Here is a 22,578-nt window from a genome sequence, read left to right on the forward strand (position 1 = left end):
TTAAATTGAAAACTCATTGATGTCTTGATCTGAGATTTTTAAACTATTACAGTTGTTATTACTGTTGCCTTGCAACATAAGGACCCAGGTTTGAATCCCAGAGAGGGTTCTTTCTGCAAAAGCTTGCATGTTTTCCCTCTGTGTGGGTTTTCTCCAAAACTCCAGCTTCCTCCCCAACAATCCAAAAAACATGTCTGTTTGTTTTTTTTTAAAAACTGTCCTTAGGTATGAGTGTGTGTGTGCATGCATGTTTGTCTTGTGTGTTACTGTCGCCCTGTGATGGACTGGTGAACTGTCCCGCCTCTTGTCTTAGGACGACAGGAGATGGGCACCAACCGCCCCCGCCATGCTGCATGGATAGGCGGGTAGATCATGGATAAATCCTTCAACTGTTGCCAAATACAGCAAATTTTAAAGACCTACAATGTGTTTCCATGGTTGTACATGAAGGTCATAACTTTTGTTGAGTAGTTTTCTGATAACAGGAATAAATGTAGTTTTTTTTTTATTAATAAAACAAGTTGTCTTTGTGCCAAGACAGAATCGGTGTAGAAATTGATGTTATTTCAAAGTTGAGGCTCAGATTCTTAATTGTGGACCTCACTTTGTAGAATTTCACTTTGATCTTAAAACAAAGACTTTTTTTTCTGTTAATTTTTTATGGTGTGATTCAATAGGACTGCATTCAAATCTTATTTATATGTAAAAATGTTAATAGCTGTTTTGTAAATGTAATATTGATCCATATATTTTTCTTAAGATGTGATTCAATTTCTTTAAATAAACAAATTGTGAAATATTCTGAATTGTGAAATATTCTGAATGGTTAATCTATGCGAACAGTAATTGTGCTTTCTTTGATTCACTTCAATAAAGTGAGTGATGCTCACTCTTAGTATGAGATTTGTATGACCTTAAGTAAAAATAGACTATTTCCAAAAGAATAAAAAATACGTAATATACTTTTTATTGTGCTATAAGCTAATATTAGATAGCTGGCGAACTATTTTTGTTAGAGGCTGTTAGCTGCTTGACAGGCATCGTGCTGATAAGTTATTAAATTCACATTACGTTAATGTGAAGCATGGCACTCCTTTTCACACCACAACTAGCAAAACCAACTTGGGGAAGCCTTCCTTCAGGAGGCTGACTGGCAGTGTGCAGCGGCATATTATGCAGGCGGAGCAGTGTCAATAATCTATCCTAAATACAGCTGGAGAACATGCAGACATTCTCTGGAATCTCGTTCAAATGACAAAAGAGTAGAATAATTTTCTTGATACCAGTGACTTGCCTAGTCAAGGTTAAAATTTAAAAGCCTAAAGAATTTGAAATTTCATGTCAAGAATGTAAAAAGAGCAGACAAAAATAGTGGTGCATCAGAAGATCTGAGAAATTGTTACCTTTAACCAATCATTGGACGTATAAATATAGAATCCCAAAACATGTTTGTTTTCTTTAATTATTACAACATTTACCTAAGAGTAAATTTTCTAAAATGAAAAAGTCATTTAACATTTATAAAAAAAAATTTAATTCAACATTGCATATTTACTGTTTAACATATTGCATGATTGTTAATCCCTCGGAAAGGGTATCAAAGAAGTTTTTCTTTTACATTGGTATCATTTATTAAAAAGATTTTTTGCATCACATTGTTCTGGTAAATGAGGTAATTTAAAGATATCCAAAAAACATCAATACAAGGAAAAACACACACTGTCTTATTTTCTTTGCAAAAACTTTCTTCTGCTTTGCAAGTAGCCTGTAACCTCAGTCACCTGATCACAGAACAAGCCAGAGGTCCTATTTGTCCTTCAAGGCTTCCTGCCCAGTTTCATTTATTGAACTGAATTCTCAAACATTATCTATCCATCAGCATGCTGATGGGTAATGGCTGGTTCAATGCTTATCCAACATCCGATCAACACAATTCAGTTTCAGACCCTTCAGGGTGAGTTGACAGGCATTGTACAAAGCAGAGACAAGCAGTTCTGCTGTAGGCCAACATTCAAGGTTAGAGGGGTTTCCGTTATCCCATGCAATAAAGGCATTCCAGATTTATAACATGCAAAAATAACCATTTTCTTTGGCTGTGCTTACTGTTATTCAAAAAAATAAATAAATAAAAAATCAATTATTCTCTGTATAGCAGACAAACCAAGCTGGCTTAAAATCTTCAACACAAGCAGCATTCATTGCATTGAAAATAAAAAGTCCACATACAGTTTGAGCTTTGGTCTAACCTGAGAAAAATTAAATGAAGGAATAAATTATATCAGAAAACTTAATAACGTATGTAGAGTTGTGTTCAAAATAAATAGCCCAACATCACCAACCAAATTGATCACTGTTTTTGGAAGAAAGCAGTTTTCTCCATGGCAAATTATTTACCAGTAGGCAAAGTGGAGTAATAAAAATAAAGATTCTGCAATTGTGACACTCCTGCTGATTCATTGTAAGTGAATTATTAATTGAAAAGATTGTGAAGTTTAATCAATAAAAGAATGCAAACAACTGGGCTTTATTTAGGGACAAAGGCAGCCCAGTGTTATTTAATTCATTCAGTAAATATTTGAGTTTGTAAACATAATCAGACCTAAGACCTAAAAAAATATAATTTTGTCCTTTCTGTTGATTGATACATTTGTGTTTTTGGTGATGTTTTGTGTTGTTTAATACAATGTGGAGTATCATCAATGCATTTGTGTGCAATGAATAAAAATATTCTCAGAATTTTAAACTTGACCTTCTTGGAGAAGCTATTATTTTGAACACAACTGTACGTGCATCCAATTGCAAAAGAATTATAACAAAGTAAAAAAAAAAAAATAAATAAAAACCAGAGGGAAAAGAAAAACAAAACATTATACGGTGAGTAAAAATTACATTAAATGCCGGGACTGCAATTTTGTAGAATAAATACCTAAAAAAGTTAAATCATTGAAAATAAATCTAAAATGTACACATTAAATTAAAGTACAAACACATCTCATTAAGTAATGAACATTTCTTGGTGAGGTTATACTGACTTCGTTTCAGCAAAAATTTACCGAAAACACAGCTAAATGTTTTCGTGTAGGACAACACTGAATCATCTGTGGAAAAATAGTAAACATGTCTCAACCGCATAGAAAGTTATCAATCCGCATGCAAAGTGTCAGAGTGCATTCCAACTTTTTTTTTACTAAAGTTTTGTCACTTCATTTTAAAAAAAATAATAATAATTAGTAGCTCTTTTACAATTTTCAACGGAAGACCTGGATCAAGGAGAAGGTCATCAAGGCATGTATGAGGATAAGAAGAAGAAACTTATGTTGTGTTCAACTCGCTGCTTAAGTCGGATCTCGGCTCTGGGAATAATGTTACACTAGAGCTGAGTGTGCTCTGGCTGTGAGCCGGATAGTCAAGTGAAGAAGGGGGATTTCCTAATTGTTAATATGCTAGCTTCCATCAGCAGCACAAGCTAATAACATCCATTCCAAGTATTCACAATAAAAGGAGATTCCTGCTACTTTGACCATGTATGGTGACAGCTGTTTTCTAGTTTGAACTTAGAAATACTTCGGAGAGCTTCTATTTGGTTTTCCAAACATTGAATTTTGAAATTCTAACTTTTGATAAATGATTGAACGAACTGTTACTGCTGGAAACGGGTATAAAAAACAACATTTTGCTGCAAATCTTTAGCCAGTAAACTGATCAAAAAAACTGACAGCAGCATCTGACATAGTTTGAAAATCAAGTTGTTTAAAGCAAGTCTAAAAATATTACGGTATCCTTCATTTGATACAGTACACATCATTAGAATCAATAATGTATTTAAAAGTATTTACTTCTTTTATTTTTGAGATATCTGTAGCATTAAAATGCAGGACAAGATTTGATAAATTTAAATCTGATGCATTTAATCATAACTTCTGCAAATATAAACACTGTTGTTGGATATGGCTTGTCAATTTGAATTAAATGAACCACATGATGAAAGTGTTAAACTGGACTTATCGTAGTTGTAATATTTTACTCCTGAATTGCTGATGCAGACAGGTAACACTTGTTAGTAAAATAAAATGTGCATTGTACTATTTGAGCTAATAATGAACCTGCTGGAGTACAAAGGATTGAGTCTGCAAATTTTTAGTTAGCCCACACATTCTAACATGCTGCATAAAATTATATGATACCTATAATCAAGGGTGGGAACTATCGGTAAAACCCTCAAGTAAGAATAGGGGTACTGTGTAAGTATGCATCAGATGTACAGTGCAAATGTGTCCTTACAGCTAAAATGTTGGGATCTTATTTTGGTGCAAACTTCCATCCCCGGTGGATTCTAGCACACATAGCTGAGTAGACAAAATGAGAAGCTGTAAAACCACAGAGTGGGGATGCTCAGTGGGCGCTGTTGGAGCTCCAGTCATAAGGGAGGAAGCTGACTTTAGTTTTCCCAGCAGAAAGGACATCCTGAAGGCTGGTCTTCTTTGGAGAGTCACCCATATGATCTAGCACCCACTTCAGCAGCTGTAAGAGAAGGTGAACGTGAAAAAATAACGAAAACAAAAGATGTAACCGTAAAGTATTTAAATGTACCTTTTCATCTGTGCCTCCAAAGTCAGTCTTATACCACTTAAATATCTGACTAAGACGCACTTCGTTTTTGCCAGAATCAACCATACACGCATCATCGTTCTCCAGAAAGGCTTCAGCCGCGGTGAGGAGCTGGCTGTCTATATCCTGTGTTTGAATCAGAAATGTTTCCTTTTACTGCCAGGATCATCCCGCAGAATGAACACAGATCACTGCACACTGTAGGACACCAAGAAGAGCTGACATCTACAGTACATACCTGAGGTGTGTAGGTTTTAATTGGGGGACAGCCCTTTGCACCACAGTTCAAAGCAAAGTGAATCAGGGGCTCAGCATCTGGAAGCGCCATCTAGTGGATGACAAAAGGAGTGCTATTTAGTTACATTGATGAAGCAAGAGTAAGATATTAAACTGGCTTTTGATAGCGAGTGAGTGTGGAGACCTGCAGTCGAGGATCTGTTTTGGAGAAGGGCTTTCGGAGCTGTGCAATTCCCTTTCTGTTCCCTCGAAGGACGCCATTTTCAATGTCTTGTAAAGTGAAGACTTCACCTCCAATAAGGTAGCTAACATAGTTGAAAAACTATAAAAAATAAACAGAAGCAAATTAATTTACACTTGCATTACATATAAGAAAATGTGATACCATGTGAAAATAGCCAAATACAATATTTATGAATCTAAGAAAAAAGTGTAAACATTACATATAATGTAGAGAGTGGAAAACCTGCAGAGGCTGATGCTTCAAAAAAAAAAAACAGTGCATTGTGTGTATTGGGAAGGAACTAGCAAAGCCCAGCGTGAATAAATATTTCATAAAAAGAAAATCTATATAGGGGTAGAGGTTTGAGGCACATCTTCTTTGTAATCCTACTTTGTATCTCTGCCACATGTTGGTAGGGGCCCCCAGGCGCAGGTACCCATGGATGACTAAGGCGTTATAGATGTTGATGAAGAAGGCCAGCTTCTCCTCGCGGCTCAGTGAGAGCAACTCCACCCTCTGGAGCTGAATGGCCAGCTCACAGTAACGTTCAAAGGCTGGGTCCACAGACATCCCTTTATAATCCACAGACTGTAGAAGCAAGAGCAACAAAGAGGACAAATGCAATGTTTTGCAAAACAATATAAACAGACAATGTAAAGAAATGAAACATATACACTACAATGGTGAGTATTAGCATCTGTTGTGCTTTCATTGCTGTAACAGTGCATGATACGGGTCCATACACAGAACTTAGAAAACAGCCAAAAGCACAAATGCTGATATATTACAACCATTAAGCCTTGGAGCACTGACAACATTACCTTGCCATCAGCAGAGAGATGCTCCGAGAACAACTTCAGAATCAACTCTCGTAAAAGCAACGAAAGCTCAGCAGCTAGAAGGCAGAAAGAACGAGATTGTTAAAATCTGGTATTGTTACAGTATACCAGATATAAAGTTTGTCAAGTGTTTTGATTAAAACATTCAAAAATATGCGCTGCAAAAACTTTTTTTATTTTATTTAAACTATAGCATAACAAAAAAGTTCACTGTATAGAAGCTAAACTTTATGTTTAACAAAAACGTACAATTGGTGTCATGCAAGGCTTTGTGTGGCACAAATTAGATTATTAGAAAGTAAATCGACCCACACCATGAATATAAACTTTTCTGTGCAGAACAGTATAAGACACTCCTTGGTTAAACATGCAACAGTCAAATACATGAATAAATACAGAGCAGCACAGAAACCAAAACAATGTATGGCACCACCACCAGCAAAATTATGATTTATTAAAAAATTAGGATTAATGCAAACATATCATTTTTCATTCATTTAGCAAGCAGAGCAAATACATAAGATAGAGGTTTGAAAAGACTTCTACTTGATGTGTAAATGTGGATAATCCTCCTTCTTTTTTGTTAGACTTCAAACTATTACTTCTGTGAAACATCCTGCAGCTGATTTATGTTTCTAAATCATAAGTCTTTAGCATAAAATAACTGAATCAGTCAAAATATAAAGCGAAAAGCCTGATCAGCAAATCATACTCATAGTAATTGTACTATGAGTACTATATTTATATAGTTTCAACAACTCGGGAGTTGTTACTGCCTGGTCTCATAAATGTCTCAAAAAAAAAAACTTTTTCAAAATTTTTACAAAATTTTGTTAATAATAATAATTAATTAATTATTTTGTTAAACCTTCTTACAGCTGGGTATTAATTGAGTGATAGAATATGAATTTGTTCCACAGCTCCACATATTTTGAGGTGCTTCATGAAAAACATTTCACAGGTGGCTAATTGACTAATTTCTCCGGCAAGTCAATATTAGATGTGTCAGTAACTACTGCTTTAACTTTCACCATCCCAAACATCCGATGCACAGCACACAAACCTAAGTGAACCCAAAAGGATCACACACCAAAGCCAGCAGCAAAAGACAAGCATTAGAGAAAGTTGAGAGTTAGTAATCTGAATCTGCACCAATTCAGAAAGCAAAGTGTGTTTGCCAAGATCCTGGTCCTCTCCTGACCTACCCTGTTTCGGAGTATAGGCGGCTGTCTGTCCTCCATTCAAAGGTGAATGAAGGTCATCTTCCAGCAGCCTGTATAGTGTGTCCATGGTTTCTTTTCCTTCTCCAAAACACCCATCCTCCTGTCCAATGCCTCCCACACTGACCATGAACTTCTTCTGCAGCAGTGTCTGGCCCGTATTACAGGCCTCAGCCCTGTCTAGCACAGACATGTCCACGGTGAAGAGCTGACAGAGTTTGATTTAAACAAGTGTTTCGACTTCGAGTTCATTGTTTTCATGTTGCACGTCAGAAATCTCTATTGCCCAACTTACCCATGCCCTTTTTTGTTTGCAGCCAGTCAACCAGCTGAATGCCTGAGAAGCTGTTTTTGTATAAGGTCAGTCCCCTCCTCTGAGAGCCAATCACACCAGCATGCTTCAGGTCCTCTACCAAGTCTGCAAACTCATCTCTCTCACCTCTGAGTTCTGTGAATGGCAACATCCCAAAGCCATTTACGAACACACAGAAACAGATGTCTGAAGCTATATCTTACAAGGAATGAAGGCTTCTGTGCAAGCCTGTTTCCTATGAACAATCTCAGCTTAGCGTCAGGTGGAAAACACATCATTGGAATTTGTTGATTTTATTGTGTTTTTGGTTTAAAAAAATGTAGATGACAAAGAGAAATTCAAAAGAGCAATTTCATAAAATGCAATATCATAGTAATTAGGAATGCAAACTTAAATTCCAAAGGAAGCTTCATTTATCTGAGTAACTTTGCTGGTGGTGCCATAATGAAAAGACTATTTACGCTGTTGGATACCTAATTCAAAGATTTAAATGGCTCCCCTTCAGCAGCCAGGTGCTGCAGGCCTCATTTATAGAATTAAATATCCTGTGTCACCGCTAACAAGCACAGCCAAGTCTGGCCTCGAAAAAAATCCCTCACACAAACACTGCTGCTGTTACGTAAAAATACCACCATGTCCTTCCCATCAGCTCGCACTATTTCATAACAACTGACTGATTTAGACTTGTTCTCAAACAGAGGTGACTCAGCAAAATGTGTCTCCTGAAACAGTTATCCTTTTGCTTTTACAAACCTGACACAGATTTTGGTACTTAACTTGTTCCTTACACTTCAGAAAAATATGAAAGCATTGTGTATCAATATTTCAACACACCAAGCATTAAGGGAAAAGCCCATAATTGCAACAGAATGCTGTTTTGGTTAAACAATAATCCCAAAAGCACCAAATAAATTGATAGTAAGTTGCTTACGTCCATCAATCTCCTCATCTGGAGCCTCAAATGGATTACTTTCTGGTAACGGTGGGGCATTTGCTGAAAGAGGCTCTTCTTTAACCAGAGTCACCAGTCTTTGAAGCTCCTCAGTAGCCTGTGATTGTAAAACACATCAAATGAGCCAAGTTGGACTTTTGCATGTTCTTCCTTAATAAAGAGCTAAATAAAAGAGCAATTCTTGTGATCATAGAATTAGATCTATATAATCATTAGATGTTTGTTCTACTTACCAGTTTTTGGAGATCATCGTTGCCCCCAACATGGATGTTATTAAAGAAAATTTGAGGTACGGTGCTGCGTCCTGTAAGCTCCTTCAGTTTCACTCTTAGCTCTGAATGAAGGCCAACATCCACTTCACATACTGGTACTCCCAAGGACCTGAGGGTAGCTTTAGCCTGTACACAATGCGGACATCCCTGGATAGAGTATACCGTTACCCGGCCAAGAGCACTGCTCTTAAAACCCTCCATCTGCAACAGAAATAAGAAGATTTACAATTTATCAAATAGGTGCAAAGGTATTTTTATCTTATCTTAGGGTCTCTTTATACATGCCACATACTGTATACACATCTGGTCCTAAATAAATTACAATCTCTGGTTTAGAAAGGTGGATTTATAATCCTTAATCCTATATAATCTCCTTGAAGCTTTGTTCTCTGCATGCTATCTACAGTGCCTGGCAAAAGCATGCTACAAGATATGTTTGTCAGAGTTTGTCACATTACAAGCAAAAACTTCAAGGCATCCAGGCTCGTGTGTCAAAGGTAATTTACTCAACATGTGTACAAATGTGCAATATCCTGTGTGAGACATAGGCAAGCCGGTAAATAATTTACTAAATTATTTAATGGATAACAAAACAGGACAGACTCCTACGCAAAAAACGGTTTCTTACTAATCTTTGACAAGGTTTTCACTCCCTATTTTTGGACATTTCTGTGTCGAAAACATGTTACAAAGTTATGATTGGGTAAATTAGTTCATCGTTACTTAAACTAACAAGAGTTGCACGCAGGATCTTTATAATGATTCGACTGTGTAAATGGGGTCCGATGTCCAGCACTGAACCACTACCAAACGCATGTTCTCAAAACGTTTTCTTTTTTTCCCCTCTTTTTGGAATGTAAGTTTTTATGTAACAACATCACCACTAACCCTCTAATGAAGAGCTTTAAATAAAATAAACACTTTATCTAAAAAATATATCACAAATGAAAATATCTTTTATATTCCAATAAAACGCGCCTTTAAATTAAATCCCCTAATTGTTGTTTACATTGCGGCAACGCTAGTATATTGCCTGCAAAATCAGCAGATATAAAATGAAAATGTTAGTTTCCGATCCTTGTTGTACATAAATATGTCCTTATTGCTGAGTTAAATTATTGAATGACAAGCGTATGACTTATTAGTAAACGATAGAAGTACGTTACCTTTCTTGGTTTCCCTGCTATGGTCAACACAGAAGTATGGTATAAAACTGCACAATTAATCCGTATTAAACAACGTTAGCTAAACCATACTAAATAATAAGTATTTGTAGCTCAAACTAAGACACTTTCTTCCTGCCCTGACGGCGCATCGCCCTTTCCGCAGGCTTTTTGCTTGCTAGTTCCCGAGCAGACGCCGCATTGGCTTCGTTGCCAAGTGAAAACAGTACGTCGACGTGTCCGCCATATTATGAGTGGCATGTTCTCACAAATAACCAATATAATCATGGAAAAATGCGATGTTTTTCGTTTAACTTTTGCTGAAAGAAGTCGTTGAAACAAAAGTGTCAAATCTTTTGAAAAAAAAAAAAAAAAAAAAAAAAATATATATATATATATATATATATATATATATATATATATATATATATATATATATATATGAATAGAGACTGAGAGACCAGCAATACAGCACACACCATATGATTCAACTACATTGAAATATAGCGTGGAATGCCTATGAAAAAATGCCGAACTGTTTGATGGCTTAGCTATTTTTTTTTTTAATTAAAAATGTAAACATGTATGAGACAAACGGTAGCTATAGACTTATAGCTACCGCTTGCAGGGTCATTGGAGGCTGATCTCCAACAATCATGTTTAACAGTGATGATAAAAGTACTATCACTACTATGATAGTACAATCACTACTAAACCTCATTTTAATATTAATTATACTACTGCTACTACTACTACAAATAAATAAATAATAATAATAATAAAGTTTTTCAGGGAAAAATGAAATAAAAAAAGATATCCACAATGTCACCAAGATCTTGTAAGAGGCTTACTATCCGACACTTTAAATAATCTGTTAAAAATAAAAGAATGACACTCACAATATGGCTACAATATGTCAAAGAGTTCCAATACGAACCGGACGCTCCGGAGTCGTCCTTCCTCATTTCGCCTGTCTTCTGATGATACCTTCAGAGGCTCATTGTAAACTTGATACTTTTGTACTTTTCTTTTAAGTTTGACCATGATTGTCAGTGCACGGTATCAATATGATATAATTAACTTTGCAGTCAAAGAAATTAGTTAGGACTAATACGGGGTTCCAAATTTCTTGTCATAACAACTATAGATATTACATTTGAAAAGAACACATAATAAGATGGGAAATGCTAAAAGTTCGACAAGCAACAAGGAACGCAAATTATCCTTCATGACGCATTTACTTGAACTCGGATTCCTACAACAGTCTTTTCAAAAACAACACGGTACAACACTCATGTATACACAACAGGGAATCATATGAACACGTGAAGTAAATTTTGAAATAATAATTACACCTGGGGTATAAACATAGGATAAGTTAACTAAAAAACAAACAGCACCAGCACTACCACAAAAATATTTGTTATGGGAGGAACAGTGACAGTGAAGTAAATGTTTCTGTACGGACGCATTTCCAAGCAGTGCACATAAGGGCGAAAAGCCCAAAATTTTGGTTATGATAATGTCTGGGCTTACAGAAACGGAGCGTGTTGGCTTTAAAAAGATATTGAGCTCGATGACAGATGTCGACTTAAGGTCACTTAGTGACACGGTTACAAATAAGATGATTGTCGTGGAAAACGTGACAGGTAAGACTTCAGTCTAAAAAGGACTACTCTTCCTGGATTATTCCTAAAGCTCTTCAAAATCTTAACAATGGTCTTAAAAATGTCGTAAACTTGGATAATCATTGTATACCTTTACTTAAAACACCATAATATATTTTGGCATGCGAAAACACCAGAGAAAACAAAAACATACATGTTTTTTTTGCTGTTTGCTTACACATTTTTAATTTTACATACAGAGGCTATGGAAACAATTCTGAGTTTCTCCAAAAGTGCAGAGGAGCTTCTCAGAAGGAGAAAGGTTCACCGCGACCTCATATTTAAATACCTCGTCAAAGAAGGGCTGACAATGCCGCCAACTAGCGAGAAACACCAGCTGATAAAGAGGACCCTGGAGCTGTGGTCGTCAGTAACGGTAGGGCAGGGTACCATGGGATGCTATCCTGTTTCCATGGTTATACAGTCGTAGTTTAATGAATGCGATTTAAAACATTACGCTACTTTTGCACCTAAAACGGTTAGGAAAAGCTCTGACGCATTTAATAAATGATTGAAATAAGTTGCAATTTGAGTTTTTAATTAATTTATGTTCAGTTTGGATAGTCCATTAAATTTCAAATTATCTACATGTTGCTATGTGCTACTTGTCAGCTGCTTGAAACAACCCTACAGCACTTTTCTCTGGCTTTCGGAACAGACAAAATCATCAAATTATAAAATGTTTATGTAGTTCTAATTTATTAATTTCAGATCCAGTATGTTGATTTCACCACAGACACACTTAAGCTTACAGTATTTATTTTAACAAAAGAAAAAGTGAAATTGGAAGTTAACATCAGTCCAGCAGCTTCTGCTCCACAGTTACAAACTGAACAAAGAAAAAGGAGATGAGTTCAGTGTGATTGTATTGTGGTATGGTATTTCACACAAATTCACAATAATCTATATAAGTAGTCTTTAACGTACACATGTTTAGTAAAGAAAAAATGTATATCTGCTCTCTTTCATCACTCACTTTAGTTTAAACCTCAATCCCTTTCTATGGTCTTTTAATTTTACATTCAAAGACCATCACACTTTGTATGAAAATATTGATACATACCTAACAAGAGAAAAATTCAAATTGGTGGTTAACGTCAGTCCAACAGCTTCTGCACCTATACATTAAATAAAATACAATAATAAAAATAAACTATTTCAGAGCAATGACAGAACAATTGATGTTATATATATGTGTGTATGTATGCATGTACAGTATGTATGTATGCATATATACAGTATATACAGTACAGACCAAAAGTTTGGACACACCTTTCTAATTCAGTGGGTTTTCTTTATTTTCATGACTATTTATAAGGCAAGAAATCCCACTTATTAACCTGACAGGGCACACCTATGAAGTGAAAACCAATTCAGGTGACTACCTCTTGAAGCTCATCAAGAAAATGCAGAGTGTGTGCAAAGCAGTAATCACAGCAAAAGGTTGCTACTTTGAAGAAACTAGAATATAAGGGGTATTTTCAGTTGTTTTACACTTTTTGTTTAGTGCATATTTCCACATGTGTTATTTATAGTTTTGATGCCTTCAGTGTGAATCTACAATGTCAATAGTCATGAAAATAAAGGAAACTCATTGAATTAAAAGGTGTGTCCAAACTTTTGGTCTGTACTGTATATATATACAGTGTGTGTGTGTGTGTGTGTGTGTGCGTGTGTGTGTGTGTGTTACTTCAGGTTATTTAAGCAGCAGTAAAAAAATAAATGCTCTTGTGAATAAAAAGAAATTGGATAATGTTACACATTTTTGGCTGTAAATGTTTGTCTAAATACCACAAAAATAACATATTAAGTTATATGCCAAGAATCTCATACAGGCACTTAGTATGAGAGTCACTGAAACAACAGCTTCATATCTGAAGCTAGATAGATAAACTGTATGTATTTGAGTTTATATAAAAGGGGGACATATTCTATTTCAGAAATGAAAGTCAACAGTCAAACATTGTTAGTTTGACATTTTTTAAATGACTCTATTAAGGGATTCAATCCCTGTAAAAGAACATCCCCCTCTATCATCACTCACTTTAGTAAAACATCTATAACCTACTATCTATTAATAATTGTTTTACAGAACTCTACTTCGAAAGAAAATATATATTCCATTCAGCTATGAAAAATCTAACTTTTTCTGAGACTCATTAACTATTGTTTCTTGCAGAAGTATTAATACCCACTGAAACATTTTTGCAACTACGCATCTAAAAATGTATGCCTTGTCCTCTTCACAAAGTCAGATTAAATGGAGTGTGTCTAGGAAAATATCATAGCCACTTTGACTGCAACATTAAGTTTTTATCTAAACATTCCACTCTAGCACTGGTTGTGTATTCTTGACTTACCATGAAACATCTATTTGACCAATGCACTTTCCCTCATATGTTGCTGTTTCCCTTCCATAAGCTGTGGCAAACTTGAAACACATATTGAACGTCTTGCTTTTACTAATGACTTTCTTCTTGCTATTCATCAATAAAGGCCAGGTTTATGGTTTGCAGAACTGAGAGTTATGTCTACAGATTCTCCCACCTGAGCTGTGGATCTTAGCAGCTCCTCCAGACATAATCTGGGTCTTTTGGTTCCTTCACTGATTCATGCTCTCCTTTCCTGGTCTGTCATTTTAGTTGGATGTTCGTATTATGTTTGCATGTCTCCCATATTCTTTATATTTTTGAACAGTGTGTTGAAGAGTGCTCCAAAAGATGTTCTCTAGCAAACCTTTAAGGATTTAAATTACTTTTAGCTGGACCCTATGTACTAAAAAAATCTAACTGAAGTACAATAAAGTATTTTGTTGTAACATATCAGGGTGGAAAAGTTCAGGGGGCGTGAATTTCCCACACTGTAACATGTCTGCCGAAATGACAACTGCGATGAGAAAAAAAGTGTCTGAAGTGTGTATACTTGTATGTTAAACATTGATTTCTTACTACATAACATACCAATTGTGACCTTTGAAATAATATAATTCTAATATTTTTTATTGTATATTAATTTAAACTGTATAATTAGACACCTTGATTCCTGTTTTGTCTCTAAAGAAATCCCTATAGTCACAAATTTTATTGTTTTTTTATTTTATTTTGAATGTCTCTTTTACAGAAAGAGTTGACAGTTGAAGTATGTATTGCTGCATAAAGTGTGGTGTATGACTAAATTCTGTTACTCATTAAAGGTGGATGAAGCCAAGCAGCAACAGCCTACAACATCTGATTCCAATGATATAAAAACCAAGGTTGGCTTTGATCCACTGATTCTGGGACAGCAGTTCTGCCAGTGGTTCTTTCAGCTCTTGAACAGTCAGAATCCTTCACTGGGCCAACAGCCTCAAGACTGGGGGCCACAGCATTTCTGGCCAGATGTGAAACTACGGCTTCTTTCCAGGTAGGAATATTAAACCAATGGGGAGGAAAAAAGATGTCTCTTTTAAAGGAAATTGATTATTGTGTGTTTTTCAGAGCTACGACTGAGCAGATGGAGGAGTTCCAAGGGGCTGAACTGGTCAGCCTTCGTCTCTTGGCCCTGACCAGTAGAGAGTACCTTGTCTTCAGTCCTAACCTGGACCCTCACGGCCTCAGGGCTGTGGCCTCCCCTCATGGCTTGGTTCTGGTGGGTGTGGCTGGGACCATCCACAGAGACCAGTCCTGTCTTGGCATTTTCGAGCAGATATTCGGCCTCATCCGCTCACCCCTGGATGAAAACAGCTGGAAGATAAAGTTTGTCAACCTAAAGATCAGAGGACAGGATGCCATTGGAGGAACAGAGGTAGCAGCTCCTGCTTTAAACTACAACTCCAGTGAACTGCAGCTTCTTTGCAGCTGATAGCAGTCATCATAACACTGGATATCTTTTACACTTTTTTACCCAGGGATGTTTTACTTGATGGGGTGTGCATACTTTAATACACACTTAGCTGAGTTGCCTGAACAGATTCTGATACTGATACTGAATTCAGATACTGAATTTGGGTTGGGGGAGAGGAACGTTTTGCTTAGTTAATGCAAATCGAGGCATGACAAATTTTTACATTTCCTTTAGAGTATTTCTTTGCTTTTACAAATGCAGCAATTCTGTTGCTCTCCTTCTAGAAGCTTTTACTAAGTAAATGTCATGTTGCTGCAATGTTATCTGACAGCTTGTGCTGTCCGATAATATATCCTGTGGATGCACTCTTAAATATACCTTTGTAAATATGTAATATACAAGAGGGAGTTGACTTGTGTTCATTTATACTGTAATTAGAAGTAAGTGCTACAAATTTGATTATTAGTTTTGTCTCAATGACATTGCAATCCCAGGCAAAACTGATTATAATGTAATAAAACTTATGTTGCTTTCTTTTGACGAGTAAAGGTTATCCCATGATTATTGATCTTCTGTTGGGCATACATATAAACAGAAATAAATTAAGTGGACTAATACAAAGGACTGTAGTAGGTGTGCCAGATATGTAGGCAAGTTTTAAAACATATTCATCAAATATTTCTCTGAAAAGCATCTTTGAGGAATCACATTCTTTACCGAACTGTTATTTTAAGATTTTTTATTTGATTTCTATAATAGGTAGAAGTCTTATTGTTGAGGTACATTTTAGAGCAACCATTTGCAGTAGATGGCCAATAAAATTCAGAATAGAAACCTGTCGGAGACTTCAAAAGAGCGAGGACTGGAGCAGAGTTTCTCCTTCAACCTGAAAAAGAAAACTAAACATATTCATGTGTTAGACTAGCCTAGATCTAAATACAGCTGATTTTTTTTTTTCCTAAGGTAGGAAAATTGTTGTTTTACATATGGTCTCTGCTCAAGCCTATTGTGCTTAAGACATTTTGTAAAAAAAAATAACTATGTGAATAATTTTGTGCAAAGCTGATAGAAACATACCCCCAAATATTTGCAGCTACAATTGCAGCCAAAGGTGAGTTTACAAACATAAATCAGCAGGCTAAATACAACTGCAAAACATTGTTTTTAAATCCATGTAAAATATTTATCTAATTCACAAAAATGTGATACGTTGCATTATTCTGCCACAAACTGTCTGAAAGTGAAATATGCAAATATCTAAAATGTTTGCAGTTGTATTGTAATGCAAAAAATGTTTAACAGTTCAAAATTTGTCAATAAAGTTGTAAGAGACTACATAAAGAAGGGGAATATTTAAACTGAAAGATATAACACATTATTTTGCTAAGTTTGACAGTGTTTGTCTTTAACATCGCCATAGATCCTCATGATGCTTCATTTTACATGTTTTGCTAACTAGAATTCTGAGTTCTAGTACTGCAGCACTTACTGAAGTAATTTGTTTTGTGGTTTTCTGAAGGTATGTGAGCTACAGTCTTAAGACCAAGATTAATGTGTTTGGAATTTTGTTTTCAATCAATTAATGTTTTCTGCTGTTTCCCTTACAGGAGCAGTCTTTGTTGCTGTAATATAACAGTTTTGTGGTAGAGGTAAGGTAACTTTATTAACCAAAACAATAGATTACTGTGCTTGGGAAGATAAACTATTATGTGCCAGATAACACATGTAATATAAATGAAAGAAGCCAAATTATCAGCAGCTAAAATGAGTAACTTCTGGAAATGTCAACTAATAACACAAGATGTTGAAACGTAAGAGAGAAATGTCAGGAATGTGAGGGTTAAAATGATGACCCAATTACACCAGGTATCATATTTTGTTCTTGGTACAGAGCCTGCTAATAACTCAGATCCCAAATTTGTTGGGCTGGGTTAGCTCAGTTGTCAACACACGTGGTGCAATAGACATGACGTCACACTTGAATCTGGTGTAAATGGGTCATACATGTAGGAGGAGGCAGGGGATGCTCCAGCTCATCATCATTAACACCGACTTTTTAATGGAACAACAGCTGAGTAATCACCAATTCAGGAATTGAAGTCAAATAATTAATCTTGGAATTAAAAAAGTATTCCAATCACACTTTTTTCTGTGTTACATGTTAGTCACACCATATAACATTTACGGAGTCTTGTGAAACTTCTTAACCCTAAAGTCTTTTTACATTTTTTCTGCATTACAAACCTCAAAGTTCTATGACGTAGAGAGGGACTTTATGTCATAAACCAACACAAAGCAGTGCATAATTGTGAAAGTGAGATGGAAATGACACATTATTTCCCCCCCCAAATAAAACTGAATGACTTGGCCTACATTAGCATTTATCCCTCTGAGTCAATGCCGTCTAAAAACCACCAGTTGCTTTTATTTAAAGCAGTAGATTTTGGGAGGGGTAATTTTCTACCAGATTTAGACATTTAGATATGTGAAGTTTTCCCAGCATAGATCCAGCTTGGATGGAAAGCATTTTTGAACGTCTGGTTTTCTTGTCCTCTATTTGGCTCCCTCTGTTTTTCCATCAGCTCTGACCAGCTTCCCCTTTCCTTTTAAAGAAAATCACTCCCATTGAATGATGTTGCAATGTCCATGGTCAGCTAATTGAATGACACAGATGCAGCCTATTTATTAATTAGATGAATTCAGAATATTGCTAGGAAGGCAGTTAGCTACATATACCAATGTAGTAACACAAACAATCATCTTTGTTTCGCAAGCTTTTTCATAACTCTTTATTGATGCAGCAGCACTGAACTTTTATTGATTCTCTTGAGTCACCCCAGGGAGGGCATGCAGGGTCTGTGGAGAGTACAGTATGCCAGCATGCCTCTGTGGCTTTTGTGGGAACTGTTACATGTGGGAAATTATTCTTGGCAGCCTCATTTAAAGGGCCCTGGAATAGTTAATTTCTGTTACTCTGTGGGTCTGAGCCACACGCCTCCTTGTGCTTTACAGCACCATAGTTGTGGTGAGAGGAAACCGCTGCCGCCATTGATCTCAGCCTGTTCACCTCTTCGAAAGAATAACATGCTGCTTGCATTCTGTCTTCATGGCACTTGGCTTCTCTTAGTTTTAATAAGCGGTTTGGAGCATGGGCACAGCGCTGACGCACAGATTTGAAAATACCACAGCAGTGGCGTCTGGTCATGGTTTTGTCTTCAGATTATTATTTTTTTTCTTCTTTCCCCTAATAGGGAAGTGTGTTTCTCGTTAAGAAACGTGCCTAAAACTTACACTCATGTCTCTTTGAAATAGGCTGAGGGTGTTGAATCATGGAAAGAGGATGGTTAATTTTAAAAACTATATTTTTCTGCTTTTCACTTTGATTTTAGTCTGATTTGATGTAAAAAAATATCCCCATTAGTGAGAGGATGTTATCAAACACTTTATGCCGACAGTCTGATACTTTTATATATTTACTATTTAACATTTTAACATGGCTGAAATAGTAGTTAGAAAAAAATGGTCTTTTAATAGAAGAAAAATAACAATAAATGTTGTATGAATAATGCCTCTACTATTAGCATCTACCAAGTACACAGAAAATCAATTTGGGGGTATCAAACCACGCAACATAGTCATAGTAAAAAGTAAAAACATCCTAGGTGGAGGAAAGTTATCAAAAAGCAAAGTAGAATATATATATTTATAGCACATGAAATATTTAAAACCCTCTAAAGTGTTCTACTTTCATTTTACCATGACTGTAAATATAACAGAGTCAGATGTTGAACTATGTTTCTGGTATTTTAGGGAGTTTTTACTGTTAAACATTGTTTTCCATCCTAGCATGCTTTGTATGTTACACAGGTCTAAATGTCAGAAAATGGCACAGATGGGAACATCAAGTCATATTATGTCAGTTTGAATATCATGTGGGTTTCAAAAGGTTACACTTTGTCAGTACAAAGTGCGTTACTTTTGATGTCTAGTAGCAATTTATTTTTTTCAGCATATTTAATACAGTAAATAAGGCCTTAAAATATTAAGTATTGTATTTAAAAACTGTTGTTAAAAGGCATGCTTAAGCTATGATTCGCTATATTTTGTGGTTCAGTTGATCAGTTTTGTTTTTTGTAGATTTCCTCATTTCTATGTTGACAAAAACTGAAACCGTAAAATTTCTAACTTGATTTAGATTTGAATTAACTAGAATGATTCATTAATTAAGATTTTACATTTGAGACTTCTGTAAATAACTGTTAACCAGTTTTATTAATGTAAATATGTTTATAGTACAACTGTTCAATATATATATATATATATATATATACACTGCTCAAAAAATTAAAGGGACCACTAAAATAACACATTACTGTTTAATGTTAAAAATTTGACATGTAAAGGTATAAACAGACAGATTTGTTTAATATTAGTGTCGTGCCAACAGTGAGTCAGCTTGATGTGACCCTTTGACAACATGACGCCACAAGAGGGCAGACAAACTGCACCATAGACAACAACCTCTTTGATCCCTATCCATAAAAAAAGAGACAGAAAATAAAGAAAAAAACCTTTTAACACTATTGAGGAAACCCATCAATTTATAAGAGGGATCTCAGTGAGCTGATGTTAGCAGGCAATCTCTATCTGGCCAAGTCCGTGAGGAAAACTGTAAATTTTTCATGCTTGAATTGTCCTCCATTAAAGTAATGGGGCTTCTTAAAGACGGACATGTTAAACTGTTGGCTTCCGTAAGCACAAGAGTGCGCATTTCACAAGTTACCAAAGTGTCAGTAATTTATCTGCGATGCTGAGGGTGTGAGAGGCAGCTTTAGCACAACGTTCTCCAGACGCTGCATTATCCAGACAACAAAGAGCGGGATTTATGGGTGGGAAGCAATTCAGTCAGTATGGCTTGTGATATTTCTCCTTCCGAAAGAAAAGACAAAAAAAAAAAAGAAAGAAAGTGTTATAGGACAATTCAATCAAAGTTTGACAGAGTTGTTTTGTCATTTTGTTCGACTTGCCCTCCAACCCAGCAGTGTTTCATAAACATGTACGCAGTGGAACTGCACTGACGAGGAAACGAGGTCAACTGTGTTTGGTGCTAAAGCTCTCTAACCTAACACTCTAGCTGCTTTTTTTCCTCTTTTCTTCAAAATGTAGCTGACTAACATCTGTGTCACGCCTTAAGGTTTTTGTTTGAACCTAATCACGGCTGTGCTTCAATACAAATCAGTCATCCTTCATATCAACAACATTATATTAGAAATAATCTTTTGGCTGCAGCTAAAAGACACGAGATCTTCCTCTTTATCAAGTGTTTCCTGAAGACATGACAGAACGTTGTGTTTGTTTGACAGTTTCAACTTCTTGTCACTTGGTTCATGCGTGCCTGAGCATATATTATGCACGTGTATCACAGATTTACCCTACAGCATCTGTTTTCCTTGCAGCTCCCTTTGTCTAAGGTGACATCATCGCTCCGGTTTAACGCAAATTGTTTTGGACCGGTGAGGCATCCACCGCAGCTGAAATCAGCCTCTCTCTGTGCCTGCCGGTGTATTCCTTACACATGCATCATTATCTCACGTAAACACTGGAAACGCGAGACTGCCAGGGAAGCGGACGCCACTCAAAGCAACAAAGACGGGCCTGATTGAAAAGATCCTGGGCGGTGACAGTCTCGTTTAGTGTCAATTTAAGAAAACAACAAGCAGAGCCCTCCTTTTTGGGAGGACCAACTGGATCGAGGGTTTTTATTTATAGGGACTTCATGCATTCAGGGATGGTTTTGATGGAAAACATGGATGCGACAATATGGGGTTACAAAAATTTCTCTCACATTGAGATGTACTTGAGAAGAGCCTGCACACAGCTCCCTCCCCCTCTTCTCTCTTCATCTCTTTATTTACCCCCTCTATCTCTCTCTTTCACACATAGTGGCTCCACTGTGAAGCTTTGCAATGAGTCCCTTTCGTATGCAACGCAGGGGCCCCTGTGAGTTCCGTCCCTTGGCTCTTAAACTAAACAGTGAAGATGGTGTTATCTGAGAGCTGCCAGGAGGTTGTCAGCTTGCATTGGGCTGGGCCGACCAAGTGGCCGGAATGGTGGATGCATGTCCGTGCCAGGCCCCCACTGCCTTTCCTTCTGTGGACATCTGCTGTGTGTAGAAAAAAACGGTGGGATTTGTCTGTGGTTGCATCTTAATCCTCCATCTCTTCAGCTCCAGCCATGCCTGGCTGACCGAACCACCAGCTCTGCTCACATTGCTTGTATTAATTGCCCTTGCATGGCTCGCAGTTTGCTTCTGATTACAGTCATTAATTTCAATTCCCCTGGAAGCCACTGCCACCGGAGCTGCCTTAAGGCAAGCACATATACACACGCTTTCACATGTGCATGTATATATATTAAGAAGAGCAAGAGAAGGGTTAACTCTGACATGCAAAACAGAGCAACAAGGAGGAGCCTGAAATTGGCAGGTCAGAAAAGAGGTTTGAAAACAGATGTAACCCCTTTTCCTGACTTGCAGCTGTGTGATGCTACATGCATATCTTGACAGCAGGGTTGACTGAGTAGAAAAGGTGGCTTCTTTCTTTCTTCTTTTGATACATTTACATTTAACATTACAAAATGAGATATTCTAATGATCTCAGATGTACTTATATGCATATTCTTTACAAGCTGCCATGTTTTCTTACAGTACAACTAGAAAGGTCTGTTTGTTTTTATTTAATTTTATATCATGTTAACGCCTCTTTCGTGTGAAGAGGCTTATAATTTGATTTTGAATGAGCTTTTGAGAAAGCTCTGAAAAATGTGGTGTTCAGTTGTATTTAGCCCCATTTAGTCAAGAACCCCTAAATAAGATGTATTAACTTCAGGAATCACCTGATTAGTAAACTGTGCCAATCTGTGTAAAATGTGTAAATGGAGTAAATCCAGCTGTTCTGTCAAGGCCTCAGGGTTTATTCGATAATATAAGTGATCAAACCACATTATGAAAACCAAAGAATATACCAGACAGTAAAGAATACAGTTCTTGAGAAGGTTAAAGCAGGGTTAGGTTGTAAGACAATAACCCAAGTTTTGAATGTCTTGCAGGCCAGTGTTCAATTCATCATCCAAAATGGAAATAGTAAGACAAAACAAACTAATTTAGACATGGCTATCCACCTTAACTTACAGGCCCATCATAGGAAGCATCAATTAGAGATGCAGCTTGGAGCTCCTGGGTAGCTTTGGAGGATTTGCAGAGT

The 22,578-nt window shown here is 36.5% G+C and overlaps 2 protein-coding genes across 2 annotated transcripts; one reads left to right on the top strand and one right to left on the bottom strand.

Annotated features, from left to right (window-relative positions):
* Nucleotides 1-1,510: 1,510 nt before the first annotated feature.
* Nucleotides 1,511-10,031, bottom strand: LOC116722961 (uncharacterized). The gene is made up of 11 exons (XM_032567397.1): nucleotides 9,831-10,031; nucleotides 8,626-8,865; nucleotides 8,372-8,489; nucleotides 7,423-7,575; nucleotides 7,113-7,307; nucleotides 5,890-5,963; nucleotides 5,459-5,656; nucleotides 5,030-5,167; nucleotides 4,847-4,936; nucleotides 4,591-4,734; nucleotides 1,511-4,521 (listed from the first exon to the last, which is right to left on the bottom strand). Exons 2-11 carry the CDS (start codon nucleotides 8,863-8,865, stop codon nucleotides 4,393-4,395), a joined length of 1,479 nt encoding a protein of 492 aa, XP_032423288.1. The 5' UTR covers nucleotides 9,831-10,031; the 3' UTR covers nucleotides 1,511-4,392.
* Nucleotides 10,032-11,287: 1,256 nt separating this feature from the next.
* Nucleotides 11,288-16,382, top strand: c7h3orf38 (chromosome 7 C3orf38 homolog). Its single transcript, XM_032568754.1, has 4 exons — nucleotides 11,288-11,476; nucleotides 11,695-11,870; nucleotides 14,688-14,896; nucleotides 14,971-16,382. Exons 1-4 carry the CDS (start codon nucleotides 11,344-11,346, stop codon nucleotides 15,332-15,334), a joined length of 882 nt encoding a protein of 293 aa, XP_032424645.1. The 5' UTR covers nucleotides 11,288-11,343; the 3' UTR covers nucleotides 15,335-16,382.
* Nucleotides 16,383-22,578: the final 6,196 nt, after the last annotated feature.

Source organism: Xiphophorus hellerii, chromosome 7 (assembly GCF_003331165.1).
Source record: "Xiphophorus hellerii strain 12219 chromosome 7, Xiphophorus_hellerii-4.1, whole genome shotgun sequence".
In the NCBI taxonomy this organism is placed as follows: domain Eukaryota; kingdom Metazoa; phylum Chordata; class Actinopteri; order Cyprinodontiformes; family Poeciliidae; genus Xiphophorus; species Xiphophorus hellerii.

Coding starts and splice junctions, on each gene's coding strand:
- LOC116722961 (XM_032567397.1), bottom strand. CDS start 8,865: ATGGAGGGTTTTAAGAGCAGTGCTCTTGGCCGGGTAACGGTATACTCT. Junction 7,308..7,422: donor GCAAACAAAAAAGGGCATGG/GTAAGTTGGGCA, acceptor TGTCTGTGCTAG/ACAGGGCTGAGGCCTGTAAT. Junction 4,937..5,029: donor AAACAGATCCTCGACTGCAG/GTCTCCACACTC, acceptor GTCATCCACTAG/ATGGCGCTTCCAGATGCTGA.
- c7h3orf38 (XM_032568754.1), top strand. CDS start 11,344: ATGATAATGTCTGGGCTTACAGAAACGGAGCGTGTTGGCTTTAAAAAG. Junction 11,871..14,687: donor AGCTGTGGTCGTCAGTAACG/GTAGGGCAGGGT, acceptor TACTCATTAAAG/GTGGATGAAGCCAAGCAGCA. Junction 14,897..14,970: donor AAACTACGGCTTCTTTCCAG/GTAGGAATATTA, acceptor TGTGTTTTTCAG/AGCTACGACTGAGCAGATGG.